This window comes from Littorina saxatilis, linkage group LG2 (genome assembly GCF_037325665.1).
Source record: "Littorina saxatilis isolate snail1 linkage group LG2, US_GU_Lsax_2.0, whole genome shotgun sequence".
Classification (NCBI taxonomy): domain Eukaryota; kingdom Metazoa; phylum Mollusca; class Gastropoda; order Littorinimorpha; family Littorinidae; genus Littorina; species Littorina saxatilis.
This window is the reverse complement of record NC_090246.1, coordinates 55,017,260-55,043,237: the sequence shown is the minus strand read 5'-3', so window position 1 is coordinate 55,043,237 and position 25,978 is coordinate 55,017,260. Positions and strand designations below refer to the sequence as shown.

The following is a 25,978-nucleotide window of genomic DNA, read 5'->3' as shown; positions in this document are numbered from 1 at the left end:
AAGATCGACAGCCTGAATTCTCTGATTGTTATCTCTGTTGGGTCCAGCTCTCATGTGTGTGATGTGTTTCAGGTGAACTTGCCACTACAGGGCAATGTGCAGGAGCTGCAAGGAGGGAAAGAGTGGCTCAATGCAGTGAGCGAGGCCATGGCATTCGAATGTGAGCACCCTGCCTGGTTTGAGGAGAAATTTGGCAGGCTTGTCGACACGAGCGGCAAAGACAAGCCAGATTACGACACCCAAGTCTCCGGAGTCAGCGAGGAGTCAGGCTTCTTTGAAGGGAGGAATTCTGGCATCCTCCAGCGTCGACTTTCATCAGTATCCACCCACGCCCATAAAGCTCCTTGTGAGTTCGTGCCTGATGGTTTAGAGAACCCAAGCTTCGTCTTCTCCAAAAGTGATTTTATTGCACCTTCGGAGTTTGAGGCACAAAGCGCCTACACCGTGCCTTATTCTGCCTACACTGAAAGAGAACGACCCCCAGAAGTGGATCAGGGATCGACGCTCAGCGATCAGTTTCGCGTGATGAACGAGCGCTACGAGCAAGACAGAATGCAGGAGCTGTTCCAACCGCAGGGATCACAGAATATTCCGGAGGAAGAGAGATCGGCTATCAGCGATCAAACCGGTTACCCACTTGTACATGAGAACCTGGGGTACCCCGGACAAAATGCTTATTACATACAATTCCAGCATCCAGGGAATGAGGAGGATCGTGATTGCATCAGTGTCTCATCTGCTCAAAGTGTGTAGAAAAGCAGCTGTTGAATCATTGCTTTGACCTGTGCCTGCTATGTATCAGCCGGTGTATGTTGATCGCAAATCTTTGGGGATTTTTGAGATAGAAAAAATATTTTTTTCAGGTAAGACATTTCCTATGAGTAAACAGCTTTTCAATCTGGAGTTTCTGGATTTTGTGTGTGTTTTGTAATGCAAGTGTTGGTTATATAATTATATGCCTACGAAGCTGTGTGAAGGAATAAAGATGACCTCTGAAATCTCCTTTGAAATATGAACTTTTGGTATGTGGAAAAAAACGGATTTCTTTTTTGTCTTGTTTTATTGAGTAGACATTACAATTATGTTTGTTTTTTTAAATTGAAAATGAGTACCAGAATTTTTGGAGAGGAATTGGCACCTTATTTTCCAATGGAGAAAGTGTATTATAAGAAGAATTCCAGTAGTAATTCACCGGCCCATAATGATTTGGAACCTTCCCCCGTATTAAACTTGCAGACCTCAGTTGTAGAGAATGTTTTTGATGTGCTTTGTGCAATGAACTCGAGATTGATGGTGCAGTTTATGCTAAGAGAAGTTTGATTACCGTATTTAATGGACTAGAAGCCGTGACTTTTTAAAAAAAATCATCGCATTGCGGCTTATAAAAAGATGCGGCTAAAACGTTACCTAAACTTGAATAGCATTCACCTAATGGAAGTCGCCGCGGATTTTCATTTCGCTCGATTAGCGATTACCGGTACTTTATTAGCTCTCTACTCAAGACTCGGCGCTTTTCTCTTTCTTTCGCGAATCTTCGTTTGTCAACAAGTCGTCGTGCCAAGATAGCGTACAGAGAAACACCGGATGTATCAGGATCTCGCGCGCGCGAGATTTCGTTTTTTTATGTCTCACGATAGTTGGAGGAGCGAGAGCCGCCATGTTGTGTTTTCGTCTGCTCGAAGTGCGCAAAAGTCGTAAATCATCCCAAAAAAGCTTATTCCGGGCGGGACTACATGTGTGTGTTGGTTACAAATTGTGTGTGTGATATTTTTCTTCAAACTTTTTCACTTTTCTTCTTTGTTTCACTTGTTTATTCTCGGAGCCGATTTCGCCAAATACCGTACTTTCGTTTGCCTGGTTGTTTTGATTGATTGACACGATCTGATTATATTTTTGTCGACGGCGGCTAATATAGTGACGCGGCCTATACGTGGCTCGTCCCATTTTTTTTTTTTAAGTCGGGGGTGCGGCTTATAAAACGGTGCGGCTTGTAATCCGTCAAATACGGTACAGTTCTTGTGAAGAGATTCCACAGGAGATGATGTGAAAGAGATACCGTTCACTCTTTGCCTGGATTTACTATGCAGACAGAAGCCAGAAATACACCAAATGTAGTTAAAGCCAATATGAGGATGATAAAGCAGTGCCAGCTCCTGAAGGTGAAAATTGCAACAACAACAACAACAAAAATCAAAAACCAATGTATCCCTTATCTCATTTCAGATACAGTGTTCATACTCTTGGTCTTTTGCAGGCATATTTTTTAAAAACTTGCACCATATTTTATGATTGCATGGAAACATTTATGTTGGGTGAGTCTTCACAGGTTACAACTCCCCGATTGTGCGAACGTTACATTTTTCGTTCTTTGTCGTGAAATAGTTTAGGGGAAACTGACCCTGACCTGTATGAAAAATGACAACCATTGACTTTAAAGACGCCAACAAAAACCATAAGATATCTAGATGAAATTTTCAGGGACCCTTAAAAATATTTGTCAATCACATCCGAAAAGCCCAAATAAAGCTGAGTAAGAAAAACAACCTTACATGCATGGCATTTTTTTTGTCAGGAGCTGCTGGAAAATATCTGTTAACAAGCATATCGGAATCTTTAGCTGTGTGTCCAATTTGAGTGAATAGTCTCTTTTTCACACTGTCTCTGGTTTGTTTTGCAGAAGGCTGCGAGTGTCTGGTAAAAATGTCTTTCGTGTGTTCCCATTGCTGTAATAATTTTGTAGTAACAAAAACAAACATGGCTGAAGTTGGAAGGAAACATACTGCTCAAAATGGCAGCACAAAGAGGACTCGGATCAGATCAGCAATAGGTGGTCTGATCTGATGTCTAAACTTGAAACAGACAATCATTTGTCCACAAATATAGACATTTTTGTGCGTACATGTATCTTGATTTGATGATGCTTGGAAACCTTTACGCAATTATCAGAAGAGATAAATTAATCTGCAATTTTGTTTAATTGTTCTGTACTTAAAGCTTATTTTGGGACTGGTCATTTTATTCTTTTAAAAAAAAATCAAAATAGTTACCGGTACTGTGAATATCAAACACATTGAATGCCAACCTGCATTATCAATACTGATTGTTAGGACTCACATTACTTAAAAAAATTATAATTAAACTCGTAGACTGGCTTTGTGCATTGTTAGCCTGACTCGCATTCCATGATGGAAAAAAATGACCTCATTTCTCAAGTAGCAGTAGGTGTTTTTTGGTTGGTTTTTTTCCTCCTTTTTCTGTTTTCCCCATGATGTTATCATTGCCTTTTCAAAGGTGCACTAATTTTTGTTTCATTCTGTCGTAAACTTGAGATTTTGTTGATTGATTCTTCTTCTTCTTTTTCTTCATTCATGGACTTAGACTCCCACATTCACTCATGTTTTTAGCACAAGTGGATTTTTACGTGTATGACCGTTTTTACCCCGTTAATTGATTTATACAGCAGGGGTGGGATTTCTTCCGTCCCTGACGGATTTCCGTCCCAGGAAGAATGTTGGCATTTTTTTTTTATACCTTTTTTTGTTAATCCCTGGCAGCTGCAGTTTACACTCCGTTCTGTGAACAGGTCAACTACCTTTCACCAGTGACATGTGGGGAGCAGCAATGACATGTCATCCTGGCGAATGTGGCATCTTAGTTGCTATCTATTTGAAAACTCTGCTCACCCACAACTTTATATACCCCTCTCTTGCAGGGATTCAGAGACCTTCAGTGGTGTGGTAGAAAAAATGTGCATTCCTGATCTGTGAACCAGTGGTATTTACCTTCTGATACATTGAGTCCTTTAGAAAGCTTGCAAGTGAAACACTTAATTTAAGCATATTTCTATTTTAATTCAAGCTATGATTCAACAATAATTTTTGAATATAACTCCTGAAATGATGAATTGAAAAGCAGCATCAGAAGACTGTGTATAGAATTAGCAAGGTATATAACACTGGTGGTTTCTGTTTTTGTCTAAACCTTCTTTTATAACCTGAGCAGTTAGCCCTTTTGAAGGTGTTTAATTGAAACAAACTGACTTGAAACTTGTTTCTCAATTGGTTCAAGCTATGGTTCAACAATTATTTGAGAATATACCACCTGCAGTTATAAAATCATAAGCTACATGTACAAGTAAAAATGTGTAGTACAAGGTAGGTGACTGTTATTATCTGTGTTTGCTTTGTTTGCATGGCTATTTTCCTTTAATGCAGTATAGTAAACATTTGTTTTAAACAAAGACAAAACTAGGTGATAAAATCAAATACCTTCAAGTTTACAAAAATTGTTAATTATGGGCATCTCCAATTTTAAGTTTTTGTTTAAGCCGCTTCTAAAACCCTTCTTGAAATTTGTTTACCACTTGTTTTTGTAGACCCCCCCCCCCCCTAGCAAGAGTGATGCAACCAAACACCTTCAAGTATAGAGGTTTTTGATTTTGTGCGATCATCGACCCCCCCCCCCCAAAAAAAAAAAAAAAAAAATGTGTGTGCTGTTTTCAGTTTTAAAGCCAGGAGAGGCTCAAATAGCAACGTGTGAATTGCTAAAATAATTGCTGGTTAGTTACAAATACCTTCAAGTTAACAAGATTTTTTTACTTTGGTGCATCTCCAATTTTAAGATTTTGTTTAAGCTTATACAGTCCTGAGACATCCTGCTTGCTATCACCCCCCGCGGGTATGGGGGAAGAATTTACCCGATGCTCCCCAGCATGTCGTAAGAGGCGACTAACGGATTCTGTTTCTCCTTTTACCCTTGTTAAGTGTTTCTTGTATAGAATATAGTAAATTTTTGTAAAGATTTTAGTCAAGCAGTATGTAAGAAATGTTAAGTCCTTTGTACTGGAAACTTGCATTCTCCCAGTAAGGTAATTATTGTACTACGTTGCAAGCCCCTGGAGCAAATTTTTGATTAGTGCTTTTGTGAACAAGAAACAATTGACAAGTGGCTCTATCCCATCTCCCCCCTTTCCCCGTCGCAATATAACCTTCGTGGTTGAAAACGACGTTAAACACCAAATAAAGAAAGAAAGATGCTTGCTGGCTCGCGCGCAGAGAAAATGTTTCCCTCTTTATCTTCACTCTCGCTTGCTGCAAAATCCCTCTCGCGGAGGTTTTTTTAGACAGGCCAGGCACTGGTTTTCCCTTGACTGTATAGGGGGTTCTAAAAAACCCTCTTGAAATGTGTTTACCACTTGTTTTTGTAGACCCCCTAGCAAGAGTGATACAACCAAACATCTTCAAGTATAGAGGTTCTTGATTTTGTGCATTCTCTACCATTTGTTGTTTGTTTGCTGTTATCAGTTTTAAAGCCTGCAGACGCTCAAATAGCCCCCTCATGAAATGCTAAAATGAATTTTCAGCTGATCAGTTACAAAAACCTTCAAGTTTACAAGATGTATATATTATGCTTGTTTGTTCTAAAATTTAAAGTCAGGAGAGGCCACCTAAACCCTCCCTAAAATGCTAAAATTCATTTTCGGCTGAGGGGCGCTGCCCCCCTAGACCCCCCAGCAAGGGCGCTGCCCCTGCACCCCGCCGGAGCCTTGGCGGCCCCTGGACCCCGGCCTTCCAAAATGTTCAGTCCTGGCAATATTTTCGGCTCCCACCCATGTACAGGGTTATCTGGTGTCATTGAATAAGCATAGTAATGTTAATTTTGGTATGTCTTTGTATACATTTTCCCCTTTACTCCTTGATTTTCACATCCTAAAAGGCCACCGACAATTGTTTAATGTATTTTTTTTACATTTATGATTATGTATTTTCTTGCTGTTGTGTGTGGACTCTCTTTACATTTAGTCAAGTTTTGACTAAATGTTTTAACGTAGAGGGGGGAATCGAGACGAGGGTCGTGGTGTATGTGTGTCTGTGTGTGTGTGTGTGTCTCTGTGTGTGTGTAGAGCGATTCAGAGAAAACTACTGGACCGATCTTCATGAAACTTGACATGAGAGATCCTGAGTATGGTATCTCCAGACGTTTTTTTCATTTTTTTGATAAATGTCTTTGATGACGTCATATCCGGCTTTTCGTGAAAGTTGAGGCAGCGCTGTCACGCTCTCATTTTTCAACCAAATTGGTTGAAATTTTGGTCAAGTAATCTTCGACGAAGCCCGGACTTTGGTATTGCATTTCAGCTTGGAGGCTTAAAAATTAATTAATGAGTTTGCTCATTAAAGTTGTCATTAAAATCGATTTTTCGCAAACAGATTTAAAATTGATAGCATCGTATTCTTCATCACATTCTGAATCTAAAAATATATACATATGTCATGGTTACTCTTAAAATGTGATCACAATTAACGAAAATAGATTAATTAGACTTACGATTAAAATTTAAGAAATCGATCCAAAAATGATTTCATCTTATTCCTTATCATTTCCTGAATCCAAAAACATAAAGATATGATAGGTTGTATTCAAAACAAGCTCCGAAAGTTAACAAGAATACAGAAAAGCGCGCTTTCCTGCTTAGCACAATACGCTACCGCGCTATTCTGGCGTGTCAATATCACTACGTTTTGCACGTGGGAGGTGAGCGATTTCCTTCTCGCGGGGATTGACGAATTGTGTATCTTATATTTGAGTCTTTCGTGTTTTAGACATTGATGCATTTAATACTAATAATAGTTTTAACGAGTTGCCTTTTGTTTTATCATTCTGGTGTTTATCTAGATGTGCTGTGTATCTTATAAGAAGTTCTTAAAAGTTCGAAGTTATTTTAGCATATAGGTTTTTATGGTCTTAACAGTTAAACATGTATTACGTTATCATTAAGATTCATGCTTTGTTAGCACTAAGCAGTTGTTTTAATCAGTCTGGTTTTCTCTTGTTTTCATCTTATGAACATTCTAAATGTTAGACTAACTTATTGTCTTGTACAGAATAACAACTGTGTGAATGGTGCTATACTGAATGAAAGAGTGTGACATGAAGTTCTTGTACATCATTGTAAAGAGTGTGAATGACGTTTTAGTTTAGATGTCAAGTGCTTAGAGCAAGCCTTTTTAACGAAAGTTTTTGATTTAGCGCTATATAAATGTTCTTATTATTATTATTATTGTACTGTCTTGGTGAAAAAATACAGTGCGTTCAGTTTCATTCCGTGAGTTTGACAGCTTGACTAAATGTAGTAATTTCGCCTTATGCGACTTGTTTTTCTGGTGTTCTTACTGGATATAATTGTCAGTATGGGGACCAAAACACTTTGATTTTCTTGTTTATGGACTTAGTTGGATACAAGTACTGATTTCATGATGATGTGTGTTTAGATAAGCTCTTTTATCTGAGCTCAAGTCTCCATTGCCCAAAAAGCACCTCTACAGCCAGACATTACACATAAGGCCAAAAACAAAATAGGTCTGTTTACGGTAACATAGGCCAAAAAAATAGGGTCGGTAGGTCGGGATTTTTTTTTTTTTTTTTTTTTTTTTCCCAAAAAACCATATTTTTACGTTATTTTGCCAAAAAAAAGATTTTTTTTTTTTTTTTTTCCCCAAATGCCAAAAAAAGTCTAGGGTCGCGCGAAAAAACTAGGGTTGGTCGGGTTACCGTAAACAGACCTATTTTTTTTTTTTGGCCTAAGAAATGAAGAAAAAAAAAATACATGTATAGCAAACACAAAACAACAAAACACAAAAAAGCACAGCCACTGCAGTGTGACGAATGGCATTTCTGCTATGAACAGTGTAACCAAATGTTTTAAAAGCACATGTAAGTCTGGCAAGTAGAAGGTTTTACGAGCGCTTGCTTTAACTGAGTAAATGCGCCCATTAGATTTTACGTTCTATTACTAGCCTCTCAGCCACAGTTTGCAACAGGGCAGTTTGATGCAAACATTTTTTGTCAAACAAGCAAGTCAGAGTGCTGTTTTTTTCCTCTCCTAACTTTTCTTATTTTGGGGAGGTGGGGAAAGTGTGGGCATGTGTCTGTGAACATTCCTTAGAGGTTAATGGCTTGTGATGTAAACTGTGTAACCGATCTGTGCAATTTTTATTTTAACATGTGCCATGAATTTACATGCCTGAATTTTTCCTGCTGAGTTCTGTTTCACAACTGTGAAATGCAACTACATGTACTATGATCCAAAAACTACATGTATTTACTTACTTTAACTACCCTTTATGCCCACTGACATATCGGGCAGCAATCCATTAACTTTTAATTCTGCTTATTATTGGCTGATTTTGTTTGTTTGCTGAAGTGGTTTGATTTGGTTTTCAAATTCTTCAGATCTCATGCTAAACTTAATTGATGTTTTTGTCTTAACTATAGACACCTGTTGATTTATGACAAAAAGGTTTGGATTATCAAGTGAATGTGTTGTGGAGAGGACAGCAGCTTTAAGTACTTGCTATGGAAATGGTTCTATGATCAATGTGTGCTTCCCTTGTGAAGGCTGCTTTGATGAGAGAGTAGGACTTTTTTATGAAAAAGTCTGAAGTGCATAATTTGCTGAGGGTTTTGATAATGTGCAGAATGTATATATAATGATATACATGTATATATATATGGTTAAGTTTCCACCTCGCAAGTTCAGCACACGGACGTGCACGCACACACTCAGTGTCTCTTACTCTCTCTCGCATGCTTGCACTCTCTCGCATGCTTACACTCTTACGCTTACACACACACACATACACACACACGGACACACACTGACACACACACTCTCTCTCTCTTTCTCTCTCGCTTTTTACTGTCTTTTTATATTTCCTTGCCCATCCTTGTGCCCTCTTCCTCCTATGCTCTCTTTCTTTACCTCAATAGATAATATGCATGGGACATGTACATTTGCATGCAACCACTATGCCGCAGTTTTCTCGGTGATACTTTTCCTTGTATTGATCCTGGTGATAAGATTAAACATTTTTTATACAAGCCTGTCAGGAGATATACACATAATATTACATATTTCCCTGTCCATTTACACACTTGCAACTGGCTTGTTTAATTTTGATGGTTTTTGTGTTATTTGTAACAATATGATGGCTGTACAGATTTTTCAATGATACATATGAGCCTGTGCCAAAACGTGCTTGCCAAAATGGGACATTTGGGGTTGAAAACCAAACTGGAAATAATACTGTCTTATCTTTATACACTAATTGACTTTGTATATTGTAACTATTTCCATAACCAAAAAGATAACTTGGGCTTTACTTTTTGCGAAAAAACAAAAAAACGCATCAACATAGCTGTGTGTCAACTATAACGCGAGACACAGCATTTTCATACGTATCTTTAGAAGTTCTTAACTGATTTGCTTCAAATTTACTCAGCAAGTAAGATTTACACCCCAAAAGAGATTCATTGAGGAACTTCTAAAATGGACCTTGTATTTTGAAAAATAAGACACCCATCACTGTGTCCTGAGTTACAGTTGACACACTCCAGTCACAAGAAATCCTGTAAAAAAATTAAAAACAGAGAAGATGTTTCAAAGACTAGAATATTTTATTAAAACCATCATTTGCAATTCAAACAAACCTCAAAATCACATGAAAAAGAAAGCAAAGTAGAAAAACTAGTCCCTGCTGTGTCAACTGTAACGGGGTCAAGGAAGACATGAAAATGGCACTGTGTCTCATGTTCCGGTTGACACACAAAGTCAGGAACACACACTGTAATGTGACAAGAGAATAAGAAATGCCAAAATGCCAGGTGTTACATGCAGGAAGTGCAAAATAAGGATAAGATGTCTTCAAATGTACAAATTCATTGGAAAATGGATGGCAAGAATCTCAAAAACACAACAGAAAACTAACCAAAACATTCCCAAATAGTGGTATATTTACACCATCAGCTTATACAGAAAGTTCCTGCAGTTAATGTTCGTGAACATTACATTCCAGTCTGAACGAGTCAAAAGTCATTAAACAAACAATTTTGCACTCAAAACTGGTTAAATAAAAATGAAAAATTAAAACGCAAGTTCATGGAGAAAACAAGGTAAAATTACAAACGCCCAAGGGAAATGTCAATCTCATGAATATCCTCCACATCCACACATTAAGTGTCACTTGCACTCTCAAATAGTCATGCACATAATCAAAGAAACACATGGCACACTAGCACCCTACAAAGGTAAATACAAGACTTGATCAATCACAAATTGGTAATCAGAGATTTAAAAAAAAATGTGCACCTCTACCAATAAATACACACAAGCATTCAAAGTACCACAATGTACAAGACTAGAGAAAATCACAGATCAGCTTTCACACATAGCTTTAGCTGCCAATGCCTACATGTAAAATAATATGATAATGATAACTGCAAAGTTCGTAAAATTGGCTTCCCCCATCAAATAAATTAATCTACTCGGGCTATGCATGATCAGCAAACTTGCCAGACTGTCACTGTCAGAAGGGAGTCAGACCAAACCAGATGCAGACCTGTTTACACTAAACCCGAGGCAAGAGTACTTTCCCAAAACGTTGAGTGTATTTTTCAAAAAGTTGGTGTACTTTGCAAGCAAAGCCATACGCGTGGGTGCAAACGTGTTTGTGTAAGAATAGCATGTCTTCTGTTCCTCTCCAAAGTTCGTTCATGGCAGACATCGTAGCGTTCAGGGTCCAGCTTTAGCCGTTGTCTGTACTCTTTGGATCGCTCGTTGTTCTGCTTCCGGACTCGTTCAGCCTGGGGTGACAATCTGACTTGCAGTCGCAGACCTTACAATCACGAAAAAGAAATGAGGCTCAAGTACAAGACAGAAAAATATTTGCCCACAGCACATCTAGAATTTAATGACATGTTCAAGTGCAGTTTCTACAGCACTGACCCCTGTCTCTTCTACCTCTCCCAGATAAATGTAACATTTCACTTTTAAGAGCAACAATACCACTTCTAACATCAGTCCTAAGAACTAAGACTGTACTGGATTTCCTACAAAGAGATGTGTCTAAGTTGACACAATCACCATAAATTAATATGCTTTCATCTGCAGAGTCATTTATTTACAAGGCTGGTAATTGAGGTAACTAAAAAAACAAGTAACAAAGGACATAAAACAATACTGTGTTCTTCCCAAGAAAAGTTACGGTCGACATGCATTCCTCGTAAATCAAAGCTACAAACATTAAAAAAAAAAACCACAACCCTAAACTCTCAATTCCAAAAGTTAAAAGTAAAACGCAGACCTTAAATAGAAAAGAAAGGCATACGTATGTAAATGCATAGCTGTCCAAAAATACTTTGTGTCACTCGTAATCGAGACACAGTGAGAGTTACATGTCTTGCGTTACGATTGACGCAAGAAGATCCCCGAGTGGCCTTCTCGAAAAATATTTCACAACCAAACCAAGAACAGGTCGCTTAAGGCGAAAATACAACATTTAGTCAAGTAGCTGTCGAACTCACAGAATGAAACTGAACGCAATGCAATTTTTCAGCAAGACCGTATACTCCTAGCATCGTCCATGTACCCTCACGGGGTTTTATTGGAATAAAACTTGACTTGACTTGACTTGTCAGTCCACCGCTCATGACAAAGGCAGAGAAATTGACAAGAAGAGCGGGGTAGTAGTTGCGCTAAGAAGGATAGCACGCTTTTCTGTACCACTCTTCGTTTGAACTTTCTGAGCGTGTTTTTAATCCAAACATATCATATCTATATGTTTTTGGAATCAGGAACCGACAAGGAATAAGATGAAAGTGTTTTTAAATTGATTTCGACAATTTAATTTTGATTATAATTTTTATATTTTTAATTTTCAGAGCTTGTTTTTAATCTAAATATAACATATTTATATGTTTTTAGAATCAGAAAATGATGAAGAATAAGATGAACGTAAATTTGGATCGTTTTATAAAAAAAATGTTGTTTTTACAATTTTCAGATTTTTAATGACCAAAGTCATTAATTAATTTTTAAGCCACCAAGCTGAAATGCAATACCGAAGTCCGGCCTTCGTCGAAGATTGCTTGGCCAAAATTTCAATCAATTTGATTGAAAAATGAGGGTGTGACAGTGCCGCCTCAACTTTTACAAAAATCCGGATATGACGTCATCAAAGGTTTTTATCGAAAAAAAGAAAAAACCGTTCGGGGATATCATTCCCAGGAACTTTCATGTAAAATTTCATAAAGATCGGTCCAGCAGTTTGGTTTGAATCGCTCTACACGCACGCACACACACACGCACGCACGCACACACTCACACACACACATACACCACGACCCTCGTTTCGATTCCCCCTCTATGTTAAAACATTTAGTCAAAACTTGACTAAATGTAAAAACAAGTCCGAAAACTCATACATTACTTGCTAATCCAAGCGGAACCATTGTTTGCTGTTGCTATTGCTAGCCGTGAAAATGTTCAGTCGATCGTAACAAAGACATCACAGAATATGGATCGATCGTAACGAAGACCCAAACTGTCCCTGTGTCTTAATTCAGCTTCAACGAACTTTTTCAGTCCAGACAAATGCTTAAAATATGAAAGGAAGAATCACCCAGAACATATTCTTTGCTACTAGCTATAACACAGCGAATAAGTAAAAAACTTGAAGAATTTTGAGTCGATCGTAACTTTATGTCGATCGTAACGCTCATCAAACAGGAGACATGAAACGAAAACTTACCTTCCCTGCGAAAGTCGGCCATCCGTGTAGCAAAATGGAGTCCAACTGCGTGCGTGTAACGTTTTTGCTATTTATAACAGCAGCCCCGATACTTCCGCGGTCATTTAAAATAAGTTATTGAATATTGAGCGATCGTAACAAAAAGACATGAAAATTGCATTCAACCTAAAAACTTCTCAAAACTACTTAAAATACTTTTATTTGAAATCAATTGTTTGCAAATCAAATAAAACTTTTTATTTACTGCTGCTTACAACTTTCGGTTGCGATAATGACGTTCGTAGATTCGAAAATCGAGGGACGTATCGTGAGTTCGCTGGAGACACAGGGAGTTACGATCGCTATGGACGTTTTTGACGTCAAATATTTTGCCAATAAACATCTTTTTTTTCGTAGACATCATCTTTTCGTGGTAATTTAGGGTACATTTATCAATATTATGGGCACTGTTTCTAACTTGCCGACGGAGATTTCTGGACCGCGGACGAACAAAACACCATGTACGGAATGTCCCACTTTTAAGTCGCCGGATTTGCTCGTTTCGGCTAACATTTTTATTTTTTTCATGTAGGTGTAATGCATGCAAGCTTCTGAAACTGTCTTTGCTATGTCTTTAACATACATGCTTTCAAACTGTTCAGTGCTTTTTGCGATTGAAAGTGCGGTTGATGAACAGTAATGCATGAGCATGTCGGCTCTTTCGGCAGACCACGTTTTGGCACAGGCTCATATATATATATATATATATATTTACATATTTTCATCATTATTTGAAGTTTGTTACTTGAGGCCGTGAAATACCTTGTAATGGATTGGTATGTGCAAGGTGATAAATGATTTTATTAAAAAGGTAACCATTTTTATTCTGCTCTCAGACTCGTATTGCATCATTTTTTCTGTCTGTTTTTCAATGGAATATAGAGCCAACATGGGCAAAGTGGAAGATATCACTTAGAGTAACATTCATTGACATGCTGCAAGCCAAGTCATAGGATAAAAGTAGCTAAAGCGTACTATTGCCAGACCAAATGTATAAACTGTACACAGTATCTACACGGAAAGAACTTGGCGCATGCACTACTGTGGAAGATTTTGAAAGCTAATTGTAGTTGAAATTCAGTTTGCCCGGAGAGTCAAAAACCAGACTAAAGGTCACTGCTCATGTGTCATTCAATCCCAAGACGGGATTCAGGCATGGGAATGAGGAAAAATTAATTTGGGAGTTGTGGAGTGAAGTGTGGTGGTGAGTGGAATTTGGGTAGTATTGTACTTGTACTGTATGTGGTAAACAGCCTCGGTTGTTTTCTCTATTTTGCTGGTATACTGCTCTTTTGCTGTTAATACTGCTTAAACAATAATTACTGTCAAGATTTGTACTTTTTACCTTTTTCCAGAAGAAATCAATGTAATTTTTTAAGTTATTGATAGCGCTGAGTTCAATAATTATTTTCGAGATTTGCTCTATAAATCCCTTAGTGCACTGGGATTGTTTCAATAACGATATTGTCGGTACCGCCAGAGAAAAAAGAAAATACAACACGCACATTTTGCTACGCGCATTTGAATAGGCATAACTGTGTGGTCAGGTCGTAGATCTACTTTTGTGTGGGCTGTCTCAAGTGTGTCGTGCTTTCATCACACGCAAACTCTTGTTTTAATTTCTGTTGGTAAATTCCAGCGTAGCGTTAAGCTAAACAGTGATGATCTTTCAGAGAGACCTGATTTGAACTCGGAGAAAGGACTGTGTTCTTAGTTATTTGCGATTCGAAACCTCAAGTCGAGCTTCGACGGATTGACTGTGCAGAGTGACTCCCCTTGAATTGGCTTACCCCCAAGGTCGACGGTTAGCACATTTTCAAAATAAATGTGGCATGTTTCTCGTGTTGTATCTTCACTCATCGGGGAGTCTGATACTAAATATGAACGGTAAGAATGCTCTGAACCCTACACGTATTATATCCCCATCGTTTTTTCGTTCACATTTGTCCAACATGTTAATTTGCTGAGCGGGGTTTATGTCGTCTGCTAGGCTAGGGCAATCGAACCACTGCAGTCTGCACTGAGTCTGCACGCATGAGGCAGGCTGGTAATTAGTCTTATATATGGTAAGAACGTTCTGAACCCTACACGTTTTCGATTACGATTGTTCTTGCCTTGAAATAATAATTCGGAAACCATTCATTTACTGAACTGATGCAGTCGTATTCAGTGTAGTCTGCTACGTATGACAGAGTCGATCGAGTCAGTCTTCCAAAATGCTGGTACGTTATCGGAATAACATTTGTGTTTTCTGTTAGCCGCTGGGAATTGTATACTAACTCATCATTTGGTAATGTGGATGATAAGCTACATGCCACTAACACGGCATATGAGAAGAATCTATGCAAGTCGGCAAAAATGAGATGAAACACAGCGGCTTCTATTTTTAGATCTGTGGCACAGGCACATGCAATCTGTCAGAAAAAAACCCACTTCTGCTTTAATTGAGAAGCAGGGAATTTATGGTCATTTGCTGATTTGGTATTGTGGAGAATATAAGCTACATGTCATTAATTAATTCTGAGGATGAGAGCACAGTCTTGCTTAGGCAAAGGGCGGAAGAATACGCTCTGTGGAAAAGTTAGCGCACTCTTGGAGTGCGCTAACAGTTTTAGCGCATCACCATTAGCCAATCAACTGGTTCACATCAGTCATGTGACACCAGTACTTACTGACAATAACTGCTAATGACACTTTATTATGCTAGCACAAGGCTGTACTATTTCTGGTCCTGCATTTCTGCGATTTCTTATGTCATATGCCAAAACAGCAAAATTGTTCACCCCATTCAATTCATTCAGAAAGGAACATAAGCTTAAAAGGCACTCAAAAATAAAGAGAAGGACTATAAAAATATTGATTCAGTGTTAACATTGAGGTCTATTTCATTACAAGAATGTTAGTTGCAGAAAATGTTGGTTTATGTTTATGTTAATCAGACAATTACTATGAGTTTGTTGATGTATCTCTTTCTGTATACTCTTTTGAGAAATTTTTGAGTATGTACAAAAAAATATATTTGTGTCTCTATGCAGCAGTATTACAGCGTTTTTATTCGTGTTGTTGCCTTCTTATCTCCATAGTTGTATTGGACTGACTATTTAAGTTGACTAAGCTTATATTTTAAATTTGCTGGTCTATAATCAGGCATGGGAATTGTCCGCCAAACGGCGGATTTCCGCCGATTTTTTGTTTGTTGTTCCGCCGAAAAAGCAAAAGTGTCCGCCGAAAAAATAAAGGGGGGATGCACACAAAAAAAGCACCGGTTACTTTTGCCTTTGCGCAAAAGCCCGCGAAAACTTTCCGTACTTTGTTCACGCACTGCTACCGCCCGCCTCAGTTACTTGAACTTTTATGTTTGAAAGTAAACCAGATTGCACAGATTGTGTTACAAGTTACATTTTCCTGTTTGTCTCAACAGATCAATTTTTTAACAAATTTAAACCATATAATACATGTATATATTTTTTTCCTTCAAAAAAGCAAAAATTGGTACTAAAAACTCTGATTCTAAAAACAGAATTTAATGGCAAACTTGGAGCTCAGATGACACCAGATTGCACCATCTGGGTTCTTTGGAGAAATTTTTTTCCGGGGGGGCATGCCCCCGGACCCCCCTAGTAAGGCTAGGCGCTTCGCGCCGTCGACTTGACGCTTCGCGTCTTCAGTTATACATTTTCAGCCTTTTTTACAATTTTCAATTCCCATGCCTGATAATAGATGCCTCAAGCAAAATTCTTTCTTAATAAAGTCTATGATTTATTGATGAGAGCCAGAAAAGAAGCAAGAATGTTGATTAAAAGCACAGAATTTCTCACAAAATTATTATTTTCTTTCACACTAAGTCCATAAAATAGTAGTACCTCCATTTTGATTGCTTTGTCAGTTTTAAAGTGATTTTCTGCAAGTAAGGCACTCGCCCCCGCTAGCGGGGTCAGGAGGCAGACTCTGCTAGTCCTTTCTTTAGATGTCGTTGGTACGTACATATACTTCCAATGTTTGAATTATCAGTACAAGTATTTTTGATTCAATGCTATGCTGACAAGGCCACACAAAAAAAAGTTGTATGTTTCTGGTAACATGGATACAAAAAATAGGGTGAGTAGGTAGGGATTTTTTTTAAATGTTTTTAAAAAAAAATATTTTGGTCAGGGTAGAAAATAACTATACAGTGACGCAAAGAGACTGGACCTACTATACACAGAGAAAGACAACACATTACAAAACAAATGAGACAAAAGGGATGCGGGGTTATCCCCCTTGTGTCGTCTGCCGTCTGTTACTTTCGATTTGACGCTTTTTTTCTTCTTTTTTATTACAATTAAGAAAAAACTCAAAAACTAAAAAAAAAAATTGGGAATCAACAGAACACACCCACCCACCCCCCATTCAAAAAACCAAAAAAAATGAAATCGCTTGCTACTGCTTTTTATGTCCAGTTTCTGTCTTATGCTTGTTGAGGTACTGGGGAAAGTCTTGTCACAAACTCTGCAGGTGGTGTAGTATTTGGTCTTTTTGGCTGGTGGAGTACCGTCGATGTCACGGTCAGACTCAGGCTTGCCACGTTCTGTGCACAAGGCGGGTGTGTCTATTTCCATCTGCAGCAGAGCCGAAGAGCCAGCAGCAGCCTGGCTCAGTGCAGCGGCCAGTCACACCACCAACTCCCAGTGATGTTGTGTAGGCAGTGTCTGGGCCCGCTGTCTTCAGCTCCAGGTATGTCTTGAAGTGGCTGTCGCCTGCTAATGGCATTGAGCATAGAACAGCGCTCCCTTCTCAGGCGTCGGAAGTCGTGCATCCAGCACATCTCTGCACTCGATGGGATGTTGGAAGCAGTGGCTGCAGGCACGTTCACCACACTTCTTAAAGATGACAGAGTAGTGGCGCTTGTCAATGTGCTTTGAGAATAGCTGCCACTCCTTGTCAATCTTGGCAAGGGCTGGGGTGGAATACACTGTGGAGATGCCCACCTTGAAGTATCTCGTAGTCGTTTTACCGTTGGAGTCCATGGACCGTAGTTGTGCATGGCACCTTCACTGGTCTCACCTGGTGGCCATCAAATGTCTTTGACTCAAGGACGTTTGACAGCACACAGGGGCGGATCTGGGTTTTGAAAGGGGGGGGTGCAAAGTTCTTTTTTTTTTTTTTTTTTTTGTATCTTATCAGCGAAGCGCCGAACCGATGGCGCGAAGCGCGGAACCGATGGCGCGAATCGCCGAGCATGCTAGGGGGGTCCGGGGGCATGCCCCCCCGGAATTTTTTTTTAAAAAGGAAGCAAAATTGTGCAATCTGGTGCAATCTGAGCGTGTAAAGTGCTATTTTCAGGCGATACATTTTTCTTCTTCTTTTTTTTTTTTTTTTTTTTTTTTGGTCCAACATCCGTATGCGTGCGCATACGCCGCCATTTGCACCCATTGCACCCCCCCCAGATCCGCCCCTGAGCACAGCCAGATTGCTGTCGAACAAGATTGCCTCCTTCTCACGCTGCTCCTGTCCCCCCAGCTTCTGCCTTGTAGGACTTTTTGTGAAGTTGGCAGTACATATTGACGAAGGATTCATACCGAGAAGATGGTGTTTGAAAGATGCACTCTAATTCTGAAGTCGACATTTTCAGTGGTTTGATATTCGTCTATGCGGGAAAAGTTGTCCAAATCCACCGGCCACACATACACCATGTAGTGAGCATTATTAAACTCGGGTTTCTTATTTTAATAACAGAGAGCAATTGAACTGTACTCGCCACTACCGTAAATGGACGTTTAGTGGTGAGTACAGTTCAATTGCTCTTTTATTCTCTTCCCTACCCCCCGCGGGTTAGGGGGAAGAATTTACCGGATGCTCCCCAGCATGTCGTAAGAGGCGACTAACGGATTCTGTTTCTCCTTTTACCCTTGTTAAGTGTTTCTTGTATAGAATATAGTCAATTTTTGTAAAGATTTTAGTCAAGCAGTATGTAAGAACCGGGTGGTCGTGGGTTCGAATCCCATCAGGGTCATGTGGGTTTTTCGGGCTACGGTCGGCTCCTACCCAGAGTGGAAGTGCTATGGTTCCTATGGGAAGGCTGGGATCACACAGCCGAGTGTCATTCACTTAACGAATGCGACTTTGATGGTGCTCAGGTTCTGTATACCCGACCAACACCGCAGGTGCGGCAGTTCTCGGGCCTGGTTGACGCCAGGGTATATTAAGTGTAGAGTGCTGCCCTGTCACGTAGTCTCAAACCAAAAAATTGGAAATCCAAAGCATCATTATAATCATCCTTATCTCATTAATCATCCAAAATATAAATTGTCCTTGCTCTTGTGGCCCTTCATGCCCGGAGCTCTCATGGTGACCTTGGTCTCAGTGTTCCTGTTCGATCCTTCCCTGAATAGTAGTTCTGCTGTCAGTCTTCAACGTGTGACGTTTTGGGGGGTCGACGGGGGGACGTGGTGGCGGTCTGCTCTCTGGAGGGGACGCTCACTCAGTCTGGCTCCGCGACTTAAAATCAATGTCGTTTGTAGGGGGCATAGTAGGTAGTAGGCTGCGTCCGTCAGCTTGGGACAGACCCACTACTGAACACCGTTGAAGTGACTCAGCAGAAGTGCAGTGTCATCTTCCGAGGGTAGCCTACCGCAGCGACCTGACATCCCCCCCTGGAGCGTCTGTAAAATCGACAAGTCTGGCAGTGGAACGAAATTCAGAGGTGGTTGGAGCAGTGAGTGCAGGGACGGGGCGGTGTGAGAGCACAACGGGACAAAGGAACAGGTGTAAAGACAAAAAAAAAGAAACAAAAAAAAAAGTCCTTTGTACTGGAAACTTGCATTCTCCCAGTAAGGTAATATATTGTACTATGTTGCAAGCCCCTGGAGCAAATTTTTGATTAGTGCTTTTGTGAACAAGAAACAATTGACAAGTGGCTCTATCCCATCTCCCCCCTTTCCCCATCGCGATATAACCTTCGTGGTTGAAAACGACGTTAAACACCAAATAAAGACAGAAAGAATTCTCTTCCCTCGCAACCTTCAGCCACTGCTTTATATTCACATTTCTTATTTTAGCAAGTTGACATGATACTGAACACCTTTCCCAGTAAACATTTTGGGTGCGCCGCGCATGCGCCGCGCATGCACCATACACCTGCGCCGTGCATGCGCCTCATGGAACTTTGGTGCATGCGCCTCAGTCGTCCACTAGTCGACGCGGCGCATGCGTATATGGTGCGCCTGACCATCGCGTGACCATGCCTGGAGCAGGTGACATGCATGCTAGAAGTCGATGCGGCGCATCCCAAGTAATTCGAAGGAAAACAAAATTCGAGTTATGATGACTATGCATGTACGCAATCTAACTGGACACACTGTTGACTTGAAAGAAATATTGTAATATGTCTCGACATGTATTTCTCTCTCTCTCGACTGTACACAGAGATAAGAACAGCCTCGCTTTCACCTAGATCCTGCCTAAAAACAATGTTCAGACCTCATGTTCAGACTCGGCGTAATCATACCGAAAGGACTACTTTTTAGCGGTCAAGTTCAGTCGTCCGCATACTCGAAAGTGAAACAAAAGATGAAACGTTTTGCTACAGTATCGGATTCGGAGGATGAACTGTCGAAGAAGAAAAAGAATCTCATGCCAACCACTACGCAGAAGACCATCCGAGTTGTCCAGAAGAAGTTCTGAAACACGTCACGTTCCAAATCAAAAGACGACATTCTATTCTCTTACGTCACTATTCTTGGTTTACGGTACCATTCGGCGGCTTTGCTATGAGTATGCCATAGTCTTGGTTGGCCGAGACCTTGAGGTGGAATGCGAGTGATTAGGTTTGTTGATTTTGCTCGGAGAAGTGGTCGTGTTCAAGCAAGTTTCTTTCTTCTTTGAAAACAAAAACCCTAAGACCAGTGAATGTCGAGATATATATGTTAATTGGATCTGTGATCCAAACATGGCTTTTGGTCAATCGAGATGGAAGTTTATTCCACAAGCCCGTAGGGCGAGTGGAATAAACTGCCATCGAGATTGACCAAAAGGCATGTTTGGATCACAGATCCAATTAACGTATAATCATACATGGCATCAAGCAATAATTAAAGACACAAATGGAAAACGTGTAATTAACACCGTTACCTACTATACAATTGATAATATATATATACCACTCACTTGCTATTCGCCTAAATGCTTGCGGTGTGCTGTGACACATGTAAGAAACCAAAAGAAAAAAAGACTTTACTTTGGCGAAAAGAGCATATGCTGCTTATTTTTGTACATAACTGCTATAACTGTATTTTTACATGTAAAAAACATTAACAGCTATTGTGTTTTCAGCGTAGCAATAGGGCCCGATATTTAGACGAGACAAGTATAATGCCGACGAGTCGAAGACGAGTCGCATTATACTTGTTCGAGTCTAAATATCGGACCCTATTGCTACGATGAAAACACAATAGCGTTTATATAGCTATTCTGACATTAAATTCTGTGTTAAAATCATGTTTTTGTCAGCAACAAGGACCAGAATGGTCCATGTCATTGATTGCAGACGACGGTTCCCTTTCTGCATGAAGCCACGGAAATAACCGAACATTGAAAAACCCACGGACATGTATTACGGAGAAAACTCAAGATAACCGGATGCTTAGCATTACGTCAATATCTTAGGAATCATATGACGTTATGACGTATCATGCTTGCCTACGTAGATTGTATGTTCGAAAGTCTGACTTCTGTTGGGAATTCGCGTGGTGAAGACTGCGGTAAATCTGTAGATGATAAGAGAACAAGGATTGTCTCAGAAGAAACGACGAAATGTTTCAGACCGGTAACTTCATTTCAACATTGCACTACACAATGGACGTTCTATGTGACAGGAGAGTTTGCTGATTTTGTGCTAAACATTGGTGATTGGAGAGATCGTCTGCAAAAATCAGAGATAGGTCGCTTCAGATTGCAGCTTCTGGAAATTTGCAAGGTTTGCTGCCAGTTAAAGAACTGGATTTTACACGTAATGTATGTCATGTACAGTAAGCAACAACAAAAACACACACAAAGCAAATTGCATCGTCTGTCGACTAGCCACAGACACAAGCCTGGCGAGGTATGCGTGTACTTTATACACGTGGAAGAAACCGGAACCATGCGTCTTTGTTATTGCCGATATCGTTTGGATATCGGCAAAAATGGCCAACTTTCGTAGCGTTATGCTTTGATGATCGGAAAAGGGATGTGTGAGACCATCCAATCACAGCCCCCGAATCCCCCCACGTGTCCATCAGAATAGCTATATAGAGATATATCTTACCATTTCACCAAGACGGTCAAATTATTGACGATGAATAACGCATAATAAGGGGAGATCATGATGACGTACATGTCTATGGTTGCACAGTTGCCGCCCTTGGTTCGAAAACCCGGGGAACAGGATCAGGAATATCTAGTCGCTGGAACCTATAAGGTTATGCGGCGACTTATCAGATGATAATGTTTCGAACTTATCTTTTAAAAATTAAGTAAACAAATCTATGGAATATTTTGGAGTTCCATTGTGATTGGTTAAACAGATCTATATATCTTCTTATTATTTTATCCGTACTGTGTTTACATTTGAAAACAGATCTTTTCCGACGCCCCCCACTAAATTCATTTAAAAAAAAACCAAGACCTATAGGCTCTCGAAAATTTGATTTTCATAAGCACATTCCCCCCCTCTTCGTTCACAAAAAATCCGCAGGCGCTAGCTCTTACGGTTAGGACGCCGCTCTCGTGAAACGTTTTGGGGAAATCAAGCTGCTTGCCGTAAGGGGCCAGATATTGTTTTGCCAATTTTTTTTTTGTGTACCCCTTCAATAGCATGATACTGTCTTAAAAGGATTTTGAAATCGCTTGAGCCGTTTAGCCGCCGAATTAAATTAAAGAAATAGCTATATTTGGACTTTTTCACATTTTAAAGCTGGGTTTTTTTCCTACCGTCTGCACGACCAACCCACAATCCGATGTACCTTTCGGCTCTACGTAAAAACAAAATTAACAAACAAACAAACCAACAACAACAAAAACCAAGCAAAACAAATACACCCGCATTTTGGAACTGCGCGGCGTCGGTATGGCGCATTGACAGTGGCGATGGTGTAACCTAGAATTTAAATGCACCGGCGCGTAGTCTCCGCGGCGTATGTCCGCGCAGGTGGGATCGCCCAAGCGACGGTGAATGCATGCGCGGCGCACCATAAATGTTTACTGGGTTGTTTACCCTTTCTTTGAACGTTGTATTAATAATACCAAGGAATGTCACTCACAACAGGCGTGGGAAAGGTTACAAAATAATATTTTGTTGAGTTTCCAAAAAAAATAAAAAATTCCAAATTGATGGCTAACCCACCCACCCAATTCCAATTTTTTTTAATTCTGTAAGACCCCTAAAAAAAGTCTGGGGTCGGCGGGAAAAAACTAGGTAGGGTCGGATGACCAGAAACATACAACTTTTTGACTCACATGCGAAGCAAAAGTGAGTCTATGTACTCACCCGAGTCGTCCGTCCGTCCGTCCGTCCGTCCGTCCGGACGTCCGTCCGGACGTCCGTCCGTCCGGAAAACTTTAACGTTGGATATTTCTTGGACACTATTCAGTCTATCAGTACCAAATTTGGCAAGATGGTGTATGATGACAAGGCCCCAAAAAACATACATAGCATCTTGATCTTGCTTCAAGGTCAAGGTCGCAGGGGCCATAAATGTTGTCTAAAAAACAGCTATTTTTCACATTTTTCACATTTTCTCTGAAGTTTTTGAGATTCAATACCTCACCTATATATGATATATAGGGCAAAGTAAGCCCCATCTTTTGATACCAGTTTGGTTTACCTTGCTTCAAGGTCAAGGTCACAGGAGCTCTTCAAAGTTGGATTGTATACATATTTTGAAGTGACCTTGACCCTGAACTATGGAAGATAACTGTTTCAAACTTAAAAATTATGTGGGGCACATGTTATGCTTTCATCATGAGACACATTTGGTCACATATGATCAAGGTCAAGGTCACTTTGACCCTTATGAAATGTGACCAAAATAAGGTAGTGAACCACTAAAAGTGACCATATCTCATGGTAGAAAGAGCCAATAAGCACCATTGTACTTCCTATGTCTTGAATTAACAGCTTTGTGTTGCATGACCTTGGATGACCTTGACCTTGGGTCAAGGTCACATGTATTTTGGTAGGAAAAATGTGTAAAGCATGTGAGTCGTATGGGCTTTGCCCTTCTTGTTTGTTGTTGCCCTAATAGCCATGTAACTATCACAGGTGTTTTTTGACTCACATGCGAAGCAAAAGTGAGTCTATGTACTCACCCGAGTCGTCCGTCCGTCCGTCCGTCCGTCCGTCCGTCCGGCCGGCCGGCCGGCCGGCCGTCCGGAAAACTTTAACGTTGGATATTTCTTGGACACTATTCAGTCTATCAGTACCAAATTTGGCAAGATGGTGTATGATGACAAGGCCCCAAAAAACATACATAGCATCTTGACCTTGCTTCAAGGTCAAGGTCGCAGGGGCCATAAATGTTGTCTAAAAACCAGCTATTTTTCACATTTTTCCCATTTTCTCTGAAGTTTTTGAGATTGAATACCTCACCTATATATGATATATAGGGCAAAGTAAGCCCCATCTTTTGATACCAGTTTGGTTTACCTTGCTTCAAGGTCAAGGTCACAGGAGCTCTTCAAAGTTGGATTGTATACATATTTTGAAGTGACCTTGACCCTGAACTATGGAAGATAACTGTTTCAAACTTAAAAATTATGTGGGGCACATGTTATGCTTTCATCATGAGACACATTTGGTCACATATGATCAAGGTCAAGGTCACTTTGACCCTTATGAAATGTGACCAAAATAAGGTAGTGAACCACTAAAAGTGACCATATCTCATGGTAGAAAGAGCCAATAAGCACCATTGTACTTCCTATGTCTTGAATTAACAGCTTTGTGTTGCATGACCTTGGATGACCTTGACCTTGGGTCAAGGTCACATGTATTTTGGTAGGAAAAATGTGTAAAGCAGTTCTTAGTGTATGATGTCATTGCTAGGTTTAGGTCAAGCATGTGAGTCGTATGGGCTTTGCCCTTCTTGTTTAAGCTGTGTTATACATTTGTTTGCCCGTGTTAATAAACTGTTATCCATTTGCTTTAATTTCTCTCTATCTTTGGTTTTTACTGCTTGCGTTCCTTTTTTTAATTTTTTTAATTTTATTTATGTGTGGTACATGTATGTATTATGCTCCGGGTTAGTATGGCATCTTTTTACATTTAGTCAAGTTTTGACTAAATGTTTTAACATCGAGGGGGAATCGAAACGAGGGTCGTGGTGTATGTGTGTGTGTGCGTGCGTGTGTGCGTGCGTGTAGAGCGATTCAGACCAAACTACTGGACCGATCTTTATGAAATTTGACATGAGAGTTCCTGGGTATGATATCCCTGAACGTTTTTTTCCTTTTTTTGATAAATGTCTTTGATGACGTCATATCCGGCTTTTCGTGAAAGTTGAGGCAGCACTGTCACGCTCTCATTTTTCAACCAAATTGGTTGAAATTTTGGTCAGGTAGTCTTCGACGAAGCCCGGACTTCGGTATTGCATTTCAGCTTGGTGGCTTAAAAATTAATTAATGACTTTGGTCATTAAAAATCGGAAAATTGTAAAAAAAAATATTTTTTTCTAAAACGATCCAAATTTACGTTCATCTTATTCTCCATCATTTGCTGATTCCAAAAACATATAAATATGTTATATTCGGATTAAAAACAAGCTCTGAAAATTAAATATATAAAAATTATTATCAAAATTAAATTTTTGAAATCAATTTAAAAACACTTTCATCTTATTCCTTGTCGGTTCCTGATTCCAAAAACATATAGATATGATATGTTTGGATTAAAAACACGCTCAGAAAGTTAAAACAAAGAGAGGTACAGAAAAGCGTGCTATCCTTCTCAGCGCAAGTACTACCCCGCTCTTCCTGTCAATTTCACTGCCTTTGCCGTGCGCGGTGGACTGACGATGCTACGAGTATACGGTCTTGCTGCGTTGCATTGCGTTCAGTTTCATTCTGTGAGTTCGACAGCTACTTGACTAAATGTTGTATTTTCGCCTTACGCGACTTGTTTCATAGTTATGAATGATATTTTTGGCCTACACAAACTTGCCCATTTTACGCATTTCAAAAAACATGTTTTGAGAGAAATATATTTTTTTGAATTTTGTATTCATTTTACTTTCTTTTGTGTAATCAAAATTGTACTGGAAATTAAATCATTTACTCTTTATGAAATTATTACAGCCTACCTTGTGTGTGTTTGTGCATATGTTTGTTGTGGTTTACCT

General features: G+C 39.7%; 1 protein-coding gene across 1 annotated transcript in view; it reads left to right on the top strand.

Annotated features, from left to right (window-relative positions):
- LOC138959289 (uncharacterized) overlaps nucleotides 1–25,928 on the top strand; it is a 56,252-nt gene extending 30,324 nt beyond the window's left edge. The window contains exon 9 of the mRNA XM_070330698.1: nucleotides 73–25,928. Coding sequence (XP_070186799.1) covers nucleotides 73–753 — 681 coding nt within the window. The 3' untranslated portion in view covers nucleotides 754–25,928. The remainder of the gene's footprint in view (nucleotides 1–72) is intronic.
- The last annotated feature ends 50 nt before the right edge of the window (nucleotides 25,929–25,978 follow it).